This window comes from Streptopelia decaocto (assembly GCF_964273445.1).
Source record: "Streptopelia decaocto genome assembly, chromosome: 8".
Lineage (NCBI taxonomy): Eukaryota > Metazoa > Chordata > Aves > Columbiformes > Columbidae > Streptopelia > Streptopelia decaocto.
In genome coordinates, this window is record NC_138662.1 from 7,326,368 (window position 1) to 7,342,070 (window position 15,703).

At 45.8% G+C, this 15,703-nt stretch overlaps 1 protein-coding gene across 6 annotated transcripts in view; it reads left to right on the top strand.

Moving 5' to 3' along the window:
* RAD54L2 (RAD54 like 2) overlaps window positions 1–15,703 on the top strand; it is a 68,324-nt gene that overhangs the window by 38,113 nt on the left and 14,508 nt on the right. For all 6 annotated transcript variants that reach the window (XR_014184788.1, XM_082060193.1, XM_082060192.1 and 3 more), the window contains 7 exons: window positions 8,847–9,045; window positions 10,426–10,565; window positions 12,164–12,295; window positions 12,812–13,044; window positions 13,543–13,725; window positions 14,000–14,133; window positions 15,144–15,340. Coding sequence is in view for 5 of the 6 variants with exons in the window: in XM_082060193.1 (XP_081916319.1) it covers window positions 8,847–9,045; window positions 10,426–10,565; window positions 12,164–12,295; window positions 12,812–13,044; window positions 13,543–13,725; window positions 14,000–14,133; window positions 15,144–15,340 (1,218 nt within the window). In the remaining variant the exon portion in view is untranslated. The remainder of the gene's footprint in view (window positions 1–8,846; window positions 9,046–10,425; window positions 10,566–12,163; window positions 12,296–12,811; window positions 13,045–13,542; window positions 13,726–13,999; window positions 14,134–15,143; window positions 15,341–15,703) is intronic.

Here is a 15,703-nt window from a genome sequence, read left to right on the forward strand (position 1 = left end):
CGCAGGTTATTGTGAGGATCGTGTTATGCTTGGGAACTCCTTTGACACCGAACAAATGCCAAGTATTATTATTTTGAAATCTCTCCTCTCTTATACCATTGCTACCATGAGCAACAACAAAAGAGCACTCAGATGCTGAAGGATGTTTTATGTGGGATTATTTCCCATGTTGCTCTTTCAAATTAGGATTGAGTATCAGATGTCTTCTCCTCCTGCTCTGTTCATATAATAGGTCCTGAACAAAATTATGGTGAGGGCTTGAGGCTGGAATTAAAGTTTGTTTTGTGCTCGCTATTTGTTTGCCATTTTGGTGGCCTTGGAAGCGTGTGGCAGCAATAATCCCTTCTTTGTTATTTCTCATTGCTCTCAGGGTATCCTGGTGTAAAGCTAATGCCACAACTCCCAGCTACCTAGTGTAAACTAGTGCTTATGTAATGATTGCGTAATGCAGAATGCTTGCTCCCCTACTCGTCCTCTTTTCTTAGTCCCTGAAATTTATCCCTGGAAGAGTCATGGTAGCAACCAGCTGGATTCACTGTGCTAGGAACATGTCAAGCCCTGTATGCATCTGTTTTCTGAAGCTGGGAGGCGAAATTTACCTAAATCAATTATTTATCCACCTTAATAGAATAGAGCAATTTTTTTTTTTCCTTAAGTTTTGAACTGTTGTGAAAAAAGCAAGGTCTGACGGTTAAATTCAGTTACTTGTGGTTTAGATCCCTATGGTAATTTTTGTAATCTGGCTGGCAAAACTGTATTCAGGGTTACTAGTTAACTGGGATAACCAGAAAGGGGAGGTTTCATTTCTCTCCTGTGTGCTGCTTGTTGAAAACTTCCCAGCACTCAAGCCTGAAACGCTTCCTGACTCCGGTGCGTGGTTTTATGTAACTCAGTTGCTCTCGCACACTCCCGGCTGAAGGACACGTGTAACCCATCCCCGCTTCACTCCTACCTTGCTGGGCGCATTTCCTGGCTTGTTTCCCTGTCTCCCTGTCTTGGCCAATGCCCGCAGTGTATGTGTGAGTGGAGGGTTCATGAGGAGGAGGAGGCAGTTTAAATTTTAGCTTTGAGGACTTTTATTGGGAAAAGTAATTTTGGTTATCTGTCTAGGAGAGAGATGCCAGGTAGCAGCGCTCTGCATTTCTCCAGATCTTGCTGTCTTAAAGCGCCGTGGAAATTTGATTTGAAGTTTCACAATCTTCCTTTGAGCATATCAGAGCTGGCGGCAGATGTGAGATTGCCTGGTGCTCCGGAGCAAGGATCCACCTCTCCTCCGTGGTGTGGGCGAGGGGGAGGACAACCTGAGGGCCACCCCACCAGGGCTGCGTTTCAGGGGCTTGTGTGAGGTGCTGGTGGGGCTGGGTGCAGCTGTGCCAGCACAGGGCCAGCTCTGGCAGTGCAGGGTGCTGGTGGCTGCAGGCCTGTGCCATACCACGCTTATATAAGCGCTCTTTGGGGTTTATGTAAGCTTGGTCTCAGCGTCCCATAGCATTGAGGCCCAGCCAGAACAAGAGCTCCTGTGTATTTGGGGCCTGATTCTGCTTGCATAATCCCAGGGCTAGAAGATATATTACGTTTGTCACCAAAGCTGGCTGTTTGATGTTCCCATTTGCCTCTCGGCACTTCTTGGCTGCTTCCTTTCCCTTTGGTTTTGGGTGTTATGCTCCTGCCTTTCACTTCTGCTGGTTTTTGCTCCTGAAGGATTCCTTCAGGCCAGGAAAGGGGTTTTATTCTGCAGCATAACCTCATCAGTAATGGATACACTGAAAGACCTCTGAAGGAACAAAGAAGGGCAGTGCTGCCTTATAATTTATCTTCTAAAGTTTTCCATTGATCGGGGCTTCCTGCCCAAGAAGGATTCTGGAGATAGGTTTGGCTTTTGTGTGTTCCTGGTCTGGCTCTCTCGCTGTGCCCGGGCCTGCAGAGCCTGTGCTGGGGGTGCTTTCTTCGGAGCTCATTTCACATCTCTTCCCTCCATCCTCTGGCCCTGGGGTGGGGATGAAGCAGCTGTCACCAGTCTGCAGATTCCACATAGGTGTCTTGAGCCTGCAGCGACTGATTCACTTCACAGATACCTAGAGAAGTGAAAAATGTGTTACTCAGGCTTCAAGCAGTGCTGTTTATTATACCAATATGACAGTCTCTGTGTCTGGTTACGGTGACAGGAACGAACAACAGACCTGAGGTGGTTAACTCCTAGATAGATCAGTGACAGGAATGAAGATGTCAGAGCTGATGTACGTGTGGTTTGACAGGTGAGGGAAGCCTCCCCTGGGAGCAGACAAGTGTTGGGGCTGGGCAGGCTCTGCCAGAGAGGTGCCTTTGTGTCTCGCCGTGCTGTGGCTGTGACTCAGCAGGACACCAGCCATTGGAGCCTGGGCGAGGGCGATGGTAGGAATCAGTCATACTCTTATCAGTGGGCTGCGTTTCGTTAGAATTGAGCAGGGCCAGCATGCAGAGAGGGGCTGGGAGCTGCAGATCCCAAGGCATGTGGCATGGCTGCCCTCTTGGCAGGGCTGTGCCTGGCCTGGAAGCTCCCCACAGCTGTGGCCCTGGCCAGGAGAGGACATCCATGAGGGGCACCCTGACACACACAGGAATAACACCCTGCACACAAGAAACCACTGGTGTAGAGAAAAGGCCGATCCTGGCTGGGCGCTGTCTCTCGTGTTGCTGGTGAGGGCCGAGAGGTGCCAGCGCTGGGTCCCGGCGTGCTGGCGGGGAGCGCGGCCAAGCGGGTGCTGCAGCGCGGGGGGGCGGGTGTGCCGGTTGTATAATCCTTACATAATTAGGGCTTTGTATGGCAGTTGTGGCTGGGAGGAGCCTCCTGCCGTCAAGGACTGAGCCCGATTATTTTCCGAGAACAAAGTCTTGTTACTAATTAGCTGCCCTGATAGTGGCTGCAGGGGGTGGCCACAGCCTCAAGTCCCTGGAGGGGCTGCCTCCCCCTCTGTGTCCCTGTAAGGTGGCTTTCCCAGTGCTTTGGGGGGAAGGAACTGGGCACTGATGTGTGTCAAGTGGTGGGAAAGGGCTTTGTGGCTCTCCTGGGTGTTGCAGCAGGCAGGGCCTGGAGGAAGGGAGTCTGAGCTTCCCCCTTGTTTCACCTGCACGGTCCTTAAGGGGTTTCACAAGGACTTTCCTGCCTTCAGCCTTGGGGTGCTCAGGTGTGTTGTAATGCCGCCTCTGTGAGAGGGTGCTCTGCGCAGACACCTCTCCTTCCTTCTTGCATGGCATCCATGGGACAGCTGCACCGGTTGCATACAGAGAAAGAAATGCAATATTTTCAGAATATTCTTTTCTGCCTCAGCTGAATACAGGATGAGCCGGAGCACTCTGGCGATTGCCAGCCTCCGAGATAGTTGCTGTGCCACAGCTAGAGAACTGCTGTTCTTCAGGTGCCAAGTACAGTTAACTCTGGCATCACGTACACACCTCCCCAGGGCCCAGTGCCCTGGGAAAACATCACCCCAGGGAGCATCTTCCAGCCTGTCAGTGCCTTTGCAGTTGGGCTTGCTTTGCAGAGTTGCTTCTCTTGCCGTGGGCACAGTTGTAGTTCAGTGTGTCAGTGACAGTGAGTGTTGCAGCTGCAGCTGTGCAATTAGTCTGTCTTGTGCCATCCCTCAGTGCTCCTCCCATCCTTGCTTTGACAGCTCAGTACTGGCTGTAGTAGTACTAGCTAGTACTAGCTAGTCTGACAGGCTGTTGCCTACAAACTGCATGGAAGCTCCCGATTCCCTGCAGTAAGATTTAACTGCTCCTTGCTCTTTGTGCAAGACGAAAGAGAGCTCCCAAAGCAAGAACTGACTCCTTGCTGCTCTGCATGCAGCTGCCTTCCTCACCAAGCATGCACATCCATGTCCTTAGGCTGGGAAGCAATGCCCAAAGACCCAGCAAAATACTACTATTCATTCTGTAGTGAAATGCTTTTAGAAGTAAACAAGTGTCTGTTTTTCAGTTGTATGCCTTCCCTGGAGTCATTGGAGTTGTGCTGGCAGAGAAGTTGGCCTCCCATAAGGAGGGTAACCTTCTAACCAGCCGTGTTAGCCAGGTTTTAACTGAGGAGTCAAGGACTTACATCTTACATGATGTTTTGTCTACTGAGAGGCCTCTTGCACCTTCTTGTGTGTACAACAGCCTCAGGTAGGGAATCCTCAGGTCTTATCCTGAATGCCAGTTTTTGTACTACTAGGAGTGCTAGCCTGTTGATAGAACAGTGGGTGATTACTTGTGTGTGCACAGATGCTTGAACTTATTGAAGTTTGCCTTGGAGTGTGGAGGTTGGATGCAGTTATAATGTGGTTTCTTACACATCTCAGATTCAGGAGAAGGCTGTGTTACAGAAGTTGCACACCCCAAAAGTGTCCCTGGTAATTCATGACACTTCGTAGCAACCTGAGTCCCTTTGCAGAGCAGGCTATATGTGTCGAGAATGATTCACTGCTGAGTCAAAGATGCTATATTCTCCAGGATGCATCCTGCACTGCTTTATGGGAAGTTTGAGAGTATTCTGCAAGAAGGAAGTGATGAGGTGAGTTTTATAAGCTTGGTGCAGTAGGAAGTACCCCACTGTGGAAGAAATCTTTGGCTGTTATGCATCATGTGTCACACCTGTGTGTGGTGTTCAGGGGCAGCTCTGGCAGTCGTGACACAGGGAGCATCTGCAGCAGAGTTATACAGAGCAGTCATGACATTTTTTCCTTACAGAGACTTCTAAACTGTAATACACGAGTGTCGGTTGAGAAGCCAAACACGTCCACCTGCTTGTTATGTACAGCTGGGGGCGATGGTTGCTGCAGCTAAGTGAGCAAAGACAACTGTCCCCCCTGCCTGCAGCACAAGCCATGGCCATGCTGTAATCACATTTATTGGGTTTGGAGAGTGCAGGCACATTTTAAACCTCTAAAGTGCATGAGAAAGTAGAGTCATTTCCCTCTTGGTGTTGAGGGTACCTTGCAGGACAGAGTGCCTGAGCATATTTACATCCTTGTCAGTAACTGGGACTGACCTATGTTTGTCTTCTTCTGAAGGACTTGGGCCTGCTCTTTCACCCAGCTGTGCTTGTGTGTATGTGGCTGATCTCGCTGTGCAAGGCTGTGCTGGATTGTCACCCACGGGTTTGGTGACAGTGCTTTTCTCACTGAGGCAATGCGGATAACTGCTCAGGTCTTCCTAGAATGCACAAAAACATCAAGCATGATCAGGCAATTGTCAACTGCAAACATGGTTGGCAAATTTTTGTGTTGTATAAAAGGTGCTTGTATAGCCATGCCCAAGTAATGTGTTGAGGTCCTGTTATAAACCATAATTGTGTTTCTGTTGTAGATGTAGGCTTGGCAGAATTGGGGCAGGAATTATTCCATTGATTACCTGATGGGACCTGTTCAGCAAGGCTGTTCCCACACTCCCTCTAACCCAAAGACCAAACCTGTCGTTGTACAAAAGAGTTTTTTGTGTGTGTAGTTACTGCTTCTTAATGTGTTTCTGTCCCAGTGTGGGTCCCAGTTACACAGCTTGGAGCTCGCCATGCTGGAGCACAGCCACACGGCTGCAGCGGGAAGCCTCGCCTTTCATATGCTGTGAGATTTGTCTGTGTACACAATCAGAAGTTCGGTACAAAACAGCAACAAATAATTCCTACTAGTAACTGCCAGCTCGTTTCACAGGTGTGGTGGGAGCTGTTGCATGGTTAGATGGAAGTTGTGATTTTATCATTGTATTAGTTAAGCTTTGTGAAAAACAGCTTTATTCATGTTAGTGGCAAGGAAGGTTTTGACTGGGTCAATTTTCTTCACAGTGGCTAGTATGTAGCTATGTTCTGGATTTGTGCTGGAAGCAGTGTTGATAACACAGGGATGTTTTAGTTACTGCTGAGCAGGGCTTACACAGAGTCAAGGACCCTTCTGCTCCTCACCCCATCCCACCAGCGAGTGGGCTGGGGGCACAAGGAGTTGGGAGGGGACGCAGCTGGGACGGCTGATCCCAACTGACCAAAAGGACAATCCATACCATATGGTGCCATGCTCAGTATATAAAGCTGGGGGAAGAAGGAGGAAGGAGGCACGTTTGGAGTGATGATGTTTGTCTTCCAAAGTAACCATCACATATGATGGAGCCCTGCGTTCCTGGGGATGGCTGAACACCCACCTGCCCATGGAAGTGGTGAATGAATCCCTTGTTTTGCTTTGCTTGTGTGTGTGGTTTTTGTTTTACCTATTAAGCTGCCTTTATCTCAGCCCATGAGTTTTCTCAATTGTATTCTTTAGGCCCTCTCTCATTCCACCGCAGGGACTGAGTGAGCGGCTGCGTGGGGCTGAGTTGCAGGTTGGAGTTAAACCATGACAGATGGGACCAGTCTTGGGAAGCCGGCTGTCCTCTGAATCCCACCGCGACTGAGTCAGTGTGATGTTTGGTAATGTTGCTAGTGCAGAAGAGATCTCAGTATCTAGATGCATAAGTGTCAGGAATGTGGGCTGAGGCACAGATTGTGTTCCTCACCTCAGAACTTGTATTGGCAGGACAAACACCAGCCTGGGCAGACATGGCTGTGGTGGATAAGGGCCTGTACTCAGTGCAGGGCCAAATTTATCATCAGATTTTAGCTTTCAGGCTCCTGCTCAGATGAGAATTATCTTTAAAAAAATACCATCTGATCCAACCGTTTTTGTGTTTCGGCAGATCTTGTGTTACACACCATTAAGAGGAAAGAAAAAGGTAAAAAGCAGAGGTGGAATGAGTATCCAAAGGGATTGCATAAGAAATAGGGAAACATACAGAGGAGACGCATAGTGGCCTTATCTTTGGATTTCTCTAGCATCACCATTGTGCTAAAGGAAGCTTTCCCGGCACAGTGTGGTGGCAGAGTTGCTGCTGGAAGAAGTGACGTGGGTAATTGCAGGGCTGAGAAGTGCTTCCTCTTCCAAACAAGCATGACTTTGTGCTCTCTGGTGCCTTGTCAAGGTCCCCTGGGCCCTGGGTGACATGGCAGCAGTGTAACTATGACAGTGTTTGTCTCCAGGATAGTCACTGGTTTAATGACTCATCACAGAGAATGTGATCACGTGTGCAGCCTCCCTCCTTCCCTTTGCCCTGTTTCACCCAATCTTTTGATCTAGTTACACAACCAGGAGTTGCAAGGGGTGGGGGGAAGCAAGCAGTGCTGAAGAATTGCAGGTAGTGTGACCAAGATGTGTCTGTGGCTCAAATAACAGAGCTGTTGTCTGGGAAGCCTGGGAAACTGGGTTTATTCTCAGCATGGTTCTCTGTCTGCAAGTGAATGTGATGCAGGATGTCTGAGGCTGTAAGGTGGAGGAGGCATGGCAGGAAGACAGGGCTCCAAAACCTTGACGGTGGTAGAACTACCATGATTGCAGCAGTGAATCTGTTTGCCTTTAGCTTTGCATGCAGCATAACTTCCCTGCATTCATCATGAGCTCTGTTTCGTTGCTTAAGTTGTGGATACCTGTTTCTTTCTAGTATGTGTAAGACTGGCTGGGACTGATGTTCACAGAAGTTTGAGCTGCTCTGCTGGTATTGGCTCATGGTGGAGTGAGCCCTGAGGTCCTAAATGGATTCTGACACAAACTTTGAGCAAATACTGGGGCAGGTCTGATGGGATGTCTGGAGATGAAACTTGCAAATTTTGTGCTTTTGACCAAGGTGTGAATCTAGTTCTTGTCATCTCAATTTTAAGAGGTGAGGTTGGTGGTAAGTTTAATTTAATAGACATATTAATGTGGCAGCTGTAGAGGTGCCTGTACTGAAGCATCCTTCATTTAAGCTCCCAGCTTTTTGAGAAGGGATGTTCTTTGTCTCTAGATCCCACGGAGTCACAATGTGATGCTTGTTGGTTCTGTATTACTTCATCTGCTGCATTCTTCTGAGCTGATGTCTTCTTTCCTTCAAAGTTCTAAGTGTCATTTTAGTTCAGTCATTAGCTCAGATACACATTATAGGCAAGAAAGCTGATTATGAGATGAGGGTATCTCTTTGCCTGACACAAGGGAACAGGATGCTTCAAAGAAGCTATTACAAGGCTTGTCAGAAACAGTTTACTTCAAGGGAAGCTTTTGAACAAAAACATTTCCTTTCTGTGCTCTGCAAACATTAGCTTGGTCACTGGCAGCCTGTTGAAGAGCAAAATGTCACATAGAACAAGTTGTCATTTTGCATAGTGCCTTAAGACTGAAATCAGCCACTAATGGAAATCTGAAAATAGGGTAATGCAGAGAAAAAGAAATGCATGTGATTTATAATGTGGAAAGAGTATTGTCACTTACTTTTTGTTTTCAGAAAAGCTTCCCAGAATTTACCACTCAAATCATGAGAGTGGAGCCTGGTGATAAAACCACTGAGCCACCTGCGAAGCTGTGGCCCAGTGTTGGGACCAGATAACCTCTTGCATGGTATGTTCTGCTACCTGGGAAGGTGGTTGCACAGGTGTCATATAAACGGAAATTTCTGCCCTACTTGAATGCTGTGAATCAAAGAAAAAAGAGATTTGAGTTCCTTGTTTTTATCAGAGCTCATCAGGCCCCTGTAGGAAACCAGGCCCAGAGGGGCAGCAGGCGTTCTATGTGGACTGAAGTAATTTTGCCTTGTTTTCTTTGCAGGACACTTTTGGACTGTATTGGTGGTGTTAGCCATGGCTTTCTCTGGGAGCAGACCCTTCACTGTAAAACTTCTTAACTCTCTTTGAGTGGCACTGTTTTGACACTTGGAGAAACATGCTTGTAAACAAGTGAAACTCAGAATTATTGGTTCCCATTCAACTCAAATCCTAATGAGTGCTCATGTAAAAGCTAGCTGCCAGCTGTTGTCCTCATGTTGCTACCTCCTTCTCTTTTCAGACCAACCCCAGGAAGCCGTGTTCAGCAGTGACCATGTGGAACACACGGAGGATGGAGAATGGCAGCGCTCTACTTCAACTACCTCATCTCAGAGTGAGCGGGCAGAGCGACTCTTGCAGAACCAGCACAAGAGCCTGGCCTCTGAGGACACCAAAAAGAAGAGGGCTCAGAAACCGTCTCACATGCGGAGGAACATAAGGTAAGCAGCAGCAGGACGGAAGGAGCAAGGGTCCTATATAGCCTTTTCAGCAAAAACAGAATCTCTGGACTTTGCTTCTGAGCTACGTTTTGCCACTGCTGGCAAACCAGATGGCTTTTCTTTTCCAAAACCATAGGATTTCACCAGTGGGAGTAGTATGTTCTCAGATTGGAGTGCTGCATGTGGGTGCGGAGTTCTTTGGTATTTCAGAAGAGCAAATATTTGGTTATGGAATTTATTGCAAAAATTGTGTCCTTGCTGCTGGCTTTAAGACATGCAATTGAAAAACAGCACAACTATTAAGTAAATATCCAGTTTCAGATATCTGCTGATGAGGATCCTGTTGCAAACACCATCTACTATCCCCAGTACTTGTTGGTAGGAATGCTGGTGCTATGACTGGTGACTGAAATGTTGGAAACCAGGGTCACCTGAATTTTATAAAGCAGTAGTTGTTTGATTGTGCAAGTCACCACATATATTCTGGGACAGGTTGTGAGGTGGTAGTTCACTATGAAATTTTGTTCAAGGGGATCTAAAATACTCACAGGAGCTCCTGTGGCAGCAAGTGACTCTTTGGCCTTGTATGTGATGTGCTGGTGGTCTTTGCTTCGTGTTTAAGCTTGTGCAGATTGATTTTTCTTATAGCTGAAGGAACATGCATTCGGTAGGCTTTGTAAATGGAGGCTTCGTTAGGATGGAGGAGATGTCCCTGCAGTGTAGGGTTGGGTAATTTAAAAAGCTGGCTTGAGGGAAGAGGATTTCACTCCTGCTTGTACTGAACCTCTCATGTAGCAGAAGAGCCTTCATTTCTAGAGTTGCACATGTGAAACTGAAGTGAGGAAACAGCAACTTTTGGAAGTAATGAAAATTACCTGTAAAAGTAAGGTAATTTGAGAGCATCCTTTGAAACAATTGTTAAAGCCATTACAAGTCCTAGTTCCTGAAAGTACTACTTCAGAGTAGAATCAGAGTGATGACTTTTTGGGGGGAATGCCTCTCATATCTTCTTTGCATGACTTTGTGCATTTTCTGTCTATAAACTGCAAAGCAATAAGTAACATCATTTCAGATAGAAGAGCTAGTCTATGATAACCTAGCTTAAGCTTACCCACTCACATTTTTCTTCCTTTCATTATTTTCCTTCTGTCAAACTTTTGGTTTTTACTTGAGTAAAATTAGTGTTACCTGTAGTTGGGAAGCGCAGTCTTGAAGTAGCTGTAGAATTTGTCTATAGCTTTTGGCAGTTATGTTCCCAGTCTGTGTAGCTGACAGACTACCTGGAGCTTGTCAGTCATCTTTTGAGACAACTCTATAGCTGTTCAGGTTTTTGGAAGAAATTGTTTCACTGTAACCAAATCTGTTTGCTCCTGTGTCCAGAAAGCTGTTGCGTGAGGACCAACTGGAAGCTGTGACAAAAGCAGCCCAGCAGGAAGAGTTGGAGAGAAGGAAACGGCTAGAGCAGCAGCGGAAGGATTATCCAGCCACTATCCCAGCCGTACCCCTGGAGTTTCTTCCTGGTAAGCATAGGGAGATGCCACCCGAAGCAAGATGTTTAAGGATAGAAGCTGAACGAGGAAGGTACTGCCATGCTTGTCCATAATAGGACAAGGGGTAATGGTTTTAAACTAAAATAAGGTAAATTCAGACTAGTTATGAGAACTAGATATAAGAAACTTTTTACGATGAGTGTGATGAAACCCTGGCCCAGGTTGCCCGGGGAGGTGGTGGTGGTGGGTGCCCCATCCTTGAAGACATCTCAGACCAGGCTGAACGAGGCTCTGAGCAAGGGGGGTTGGACTAGGTGAGCTTTAAAGGTCCTTTCCAACCCAGACCATTCTATGATTGGACTTTCAAGTGTAAACTCTTGAAAAAAACAGTATCAAACCACTTTTTGGTTCAGTGTAGTCATTTCCACATCTGAGCTAGTTCTAAATCAAGATGCTGCATGGTGAAAGGTGCCCAGTAACTTCTGTTGAAGATACTTTGACAAGTTAATTGTGGTTAAGTGGGATGATGGAACAGGTCTCTCATGTCTTTTGAACTGGTATGGAGCTTAAACAAACGGACTTGACAGAAATGTCATGTCCTTGGTCCAGATCATATTTGAACTGTGAACGGTCTGGTAACGCATGGGTCTGGTGGTAGGGACAGTGGAACAATAGACCGTATGTATGTATATGTTCATGATGTTAGACTGGGTGCACATATGTTCATGATGTAACCTCGTCCTTTCTTGCACATTTCAGCAAGCAGTGAAACATCAGGCAGTATAAATGGTTGTGTCTTCTGGGCAATATGTCATCTTGCATTGTCTTCTAACCTGGATGGTTTCAGGGATCTAGTTGATAGCACAGCCTCTCAGACTGGTGTAAAGGGCAGAGAAGTGCAGCTAGCAGCTGTGTCAGGGGTACAGAGTTCTTGAGTTGACTTTGCCTCTTGACAAAATGTCTATTCACCCTTAAGTACAAGTGTTCAAAACATTTTTACATGGGGGAGAAAGGAATAAAAGCTACTTAAAACACTAATAAATGCTGCAGAGTAGGTTGCATCCCCAGAAGAACATTGTTGCTTGCTGACTCGCTGCAGTGGTGCTTATTTGGCCCTTTTGAGTTAGGCTCTCTCTCCACATGGCAATACTTAAACATACATACAAACAAACGGTCTTGATCAACAAAGGTCATTTATGATATGTGGGATGTAATTATTACAGTGTCCCTACAAACAAAGAGCAGTTATCCTCCCTTCAGCAGTTGATACTTTCTCAGCTGGATGAAAAACAGCTTTTACTTCTGAAACCTCCCCCCAAAAAGAATTAATAAAAAAAAAAGGGGGAGGACTTTAGCATGTTGCATGGTCACTGTGCCCCAGCCAGGGCATGCAATAGAGAGGGTGCCGTCAGCAATGGGCTATTGTTTTGGCATACTGAGAAAGAAGGAGATTGTGACCCAGGAAGCTGAGTCACAGCAGTACTGTAGACAGTGAGAGTCTGTTATGGAAAATTCCAGGGCTAAGTTATTGGAGCAAAAGTAGAAGGAATTACTGTCTGGTTTCTGAGCAATTTTGTCTCCTTCCCCATTATTATGAATTACTTACTGTTTGTAATTTATGTTTGTAGAGGACATCGTTTTCAGAACAGCAGAGGCTGCCCAGCTCCCCCCGCAGGTCCTGGCTGAGGAAGTGATCTGCCTGGATAGTACCAGCAGTGGCAGTGAGGATGATGCTAAAGGAAAAAATAGCATTAAAGATGGTAAGTGACCAGTTGCCTCAGCCTGTTTATTTAGCCACAAGCCTCCCATTTTCATCTAGTCAAATGCTCCAGTTGTGAATAACTTCAAATTTCTGTAGGCTTATTGGTTTTCAAATATATGGCCAGTTGAGTCCTAAACCGACATTTGTAACCTGGCCTATCAGGCACTTTTGTGAACTTGTGTTTATTTCTGTTTTATAAATGCACTTAATTTTGCTCAATGCTCTGCTGAAGAGTGCTTACATGAGATGGGGCATCATCTGCTGTGTATAAAATGAGCATCTAAGTATTCAGATCTGCAACTGGAAGTGGGTTTTGTGTCCCTTGTCCCAAATGGTTCTAACCTGACTCCTTTATACCACTCCAGTAGAGTACTCCTGCCTGATTTTCTTGGTGGTTCTTAGGCATTGTATCAACAGATAAAACATGTGTCTAGGTTTGGGAATTAGGAGGGTATATGGAGGAGAATGTAAAACACTTACAGAAACTGTCTTGTTCTGTTTGGCAACTTTACAGAAGTGATTGAGCTGAGTTCGGGAGAGGATGATGCCCTCCAAATTGTGGACAGCAGTGACTCTGGCAATGAAGGGGAGGAGGATGGCAGTGAAGAGAGCAGTGGCTCTCACGTGAATGATGCCTTAAATCAGTCAGATGCTCTGGGGCAAGTCATTGTCAACATTAATCATCCACCAAATGAGGAGGACATTTTCCTGGCTCCCCAGCTTGCACATGCAGTAAAACCTCATCAGGTAGGCTTTATTAGCCTTGAAAATGGGATGCATTCAGGCGAGCCCACCTTGTAATCTCAGCAGAACTTCCTTGGTGAGCTCTGTGGCCACTCTGATTGTGATGGTGGCTGTTGTGGACAGTCAAGTGATAAGGACAAATTAAAGGAAGGCCAGGGCTATGTATAACTGGCTATTGTTATTGTCAGACCTTTATGTATTTACATGAACATCTTAAAAATAAAATTATATTTATCAACAAAATAAAAACCCCAAATTCAGATTCTCTGGCTACAAATGAATTTTGATTTTGTTGTTATATTCTCAGGAAATTTTGTGAGTATCTAAAAAATAATGATTTTCTGAACCTTCCTTAGATTAGTGTGCTGTAGTGAATGGAAACATCCCTTTTATATTTTCATGGTTTAGGCAATCTTAATGTACTTGCCACTCTGTAAATACATACCCATCTTGGTTTTTTTTCTCCCACTGTTCTAATACCTTTTCTATCTTTCTGTCTAGATTGGTGGAATCCGATTCTTATATGACAACTTGGTTGAGTCCTTGGAGAGATTTAAAACCAGCAGTGGGTTTGGGTGTATTTTAGCACATAGCATGGGCCTGGGCAAGACCATACAGGTCATCTCTTTCTTGGATGTACTTTTTCGGCACACGGAAGCAAAGACTGTTCTTGCCATTGTACCTGTAAGTAGCCACATGAAGGGCTGGCTGAGGGGCTGCCTGCACAACTTCTTTCTTTGCATAGAGAAGATTGATTAGTGTCCTGTCTTATGTCAAGCTCTATCATACCCTTGCTGCTGTTCTCCTGCCTTCATTCCCTGTGTCCCTGAGTTTGCATGCTGTGGTCTGTTCCATCTGTCTGGGCACAGCTGGGTGTCATTCCCTATTCTCATTTTTGCTATTAAAATCCCAAGTGACTCATTTGGGTTTTTAAACCTTCCATGGCTAACTTTTTCAGGTGAATACTCTCCAAAACTGGCTAGCAGAATTCAACATGTGGCTCCCAGCGCCTGAAAACCTTCCTGCTGATTATAACTCCAAAGAGGTCCAGCCCCGCACCTTCAAAGTCCATATCCTGAATGATGAACACAAGTAGGTTTCAGTAAAAGCCCTTTAGCCGTTTTGATCTCTTAGACTGCATCTTATGGAACTGTTATCAGAATTGTTGTCGCAGATTGTTTAGTTTGGGCTGATTCTGTGCCCTCGACTCCCAGATCTTTCCCACCCAGCATTCGTTGTGGATGGTTTTCTTTCCTGAGATTTTTCACACATTTAGGGATTCCTCTATCCAATGCTGTAACTTTCTGTGAATTGTGTTGTCCTTGAGGGATTCGGGCAAGTTATACAAAGCTTTCTTGTCCAGAAAGGAGAAATCGGTGATTGCAGTTACAGCCTGGTGGGGAGTGTATTCTTGGCTTGTGGATCTCTGCTTCTTTCTGAGTCATTTTTCTTGCCTGGATCAGAACAGTGAGGAGATTCTAGGGAACTCTCAGTTCATCAGCTATTTTTATACCCTTATCTGTTGAGGTCTTCACCTTCTGGGTAGAATGTACTTTGAATCTGCTGATGCCATGTGTTTACTGTTGGATGGGATCTGATGTGCTCCGGGAGGAATGAGTGCAGACAGTGTCTTGATCTGCACAAATTCTGAACAGGCTAGCAGGGAAGGAATAACTGAAGGACAGTAGCATTGGAAGAGACAACACCAAGAGGTAATTGAATGATGATAGCCATGTACAATAGCAGCTTGTTCTGAAAATGTTTTTTGTAGACGCAGTCTCCTCAACAGCTCTTTAAAAAGGATGCTCTCAAGTTTGTTATACTTTTGTACATGACAAACTTCTACAGCTCCGTTCCTGTAAGAATTTGTCATTCTCAGCCCTGCTACTTGTGGCACATAAAAGGCTTTTTTTCTTTTCCTCTGTTGCCAGATTGTCTCCTAAAGAAACTTCATTGTATTCTTCTCTCTGATTTGATGTGAGAAAGTGCTTTGATTAATTGAACTGGTCTTTTTTCTCATCAGACTCCTATCCACTGGTTCAAACTGAAACTGGGGAGAAAGCTTGTAGGTTGTTTGGTTGATTGGTTTGCTTGTTTTGCAGGACAACAGCTGCACGTGCGAAAGTGGTGAACGACTGGGTGATAGAAGGTGGTGTACTGCTGATGGGATATGAGATGTACCGTCTCCTCTCACTGAAGAAGTCTTTTGCCACTGGTAGAAAGAAGAAAACAAAAAAACAAGCTGGCCCTGTCATTATTGACTTGGATGAGGAAGACCGGCAGCAAGAGCTTCTGAAAGGTGGGAGGCCAGGCCTTGAGAGAGAGAATGTGATCCCGTTGTCCAGCTGGCTGTCAACTCTGGCGGCACAGGGAGACAACCAGTAACTTGCTTTTAGCATCCCTGACATGAGCAGACTTGGCTGGACAGGATTATGTCTTTGGAGACAGAAGGTGGTTGAGCTTCGGTTGAGTCTTTCATTTCTTGCGATAGCTGCAAGTAAGCATTGAAGTATGTACTCCGAACTTGGGGATTTGTCTGTGTGAGATTTGCTAGTCTGAGCTGATGCAGGACAACCAACTTGATGCAATGCAGGTCATTGAGTGAAATCAAGGGACAGTCATGCTTGGTCATCACCATATTATGCTAAATTGGAGCTAGTGT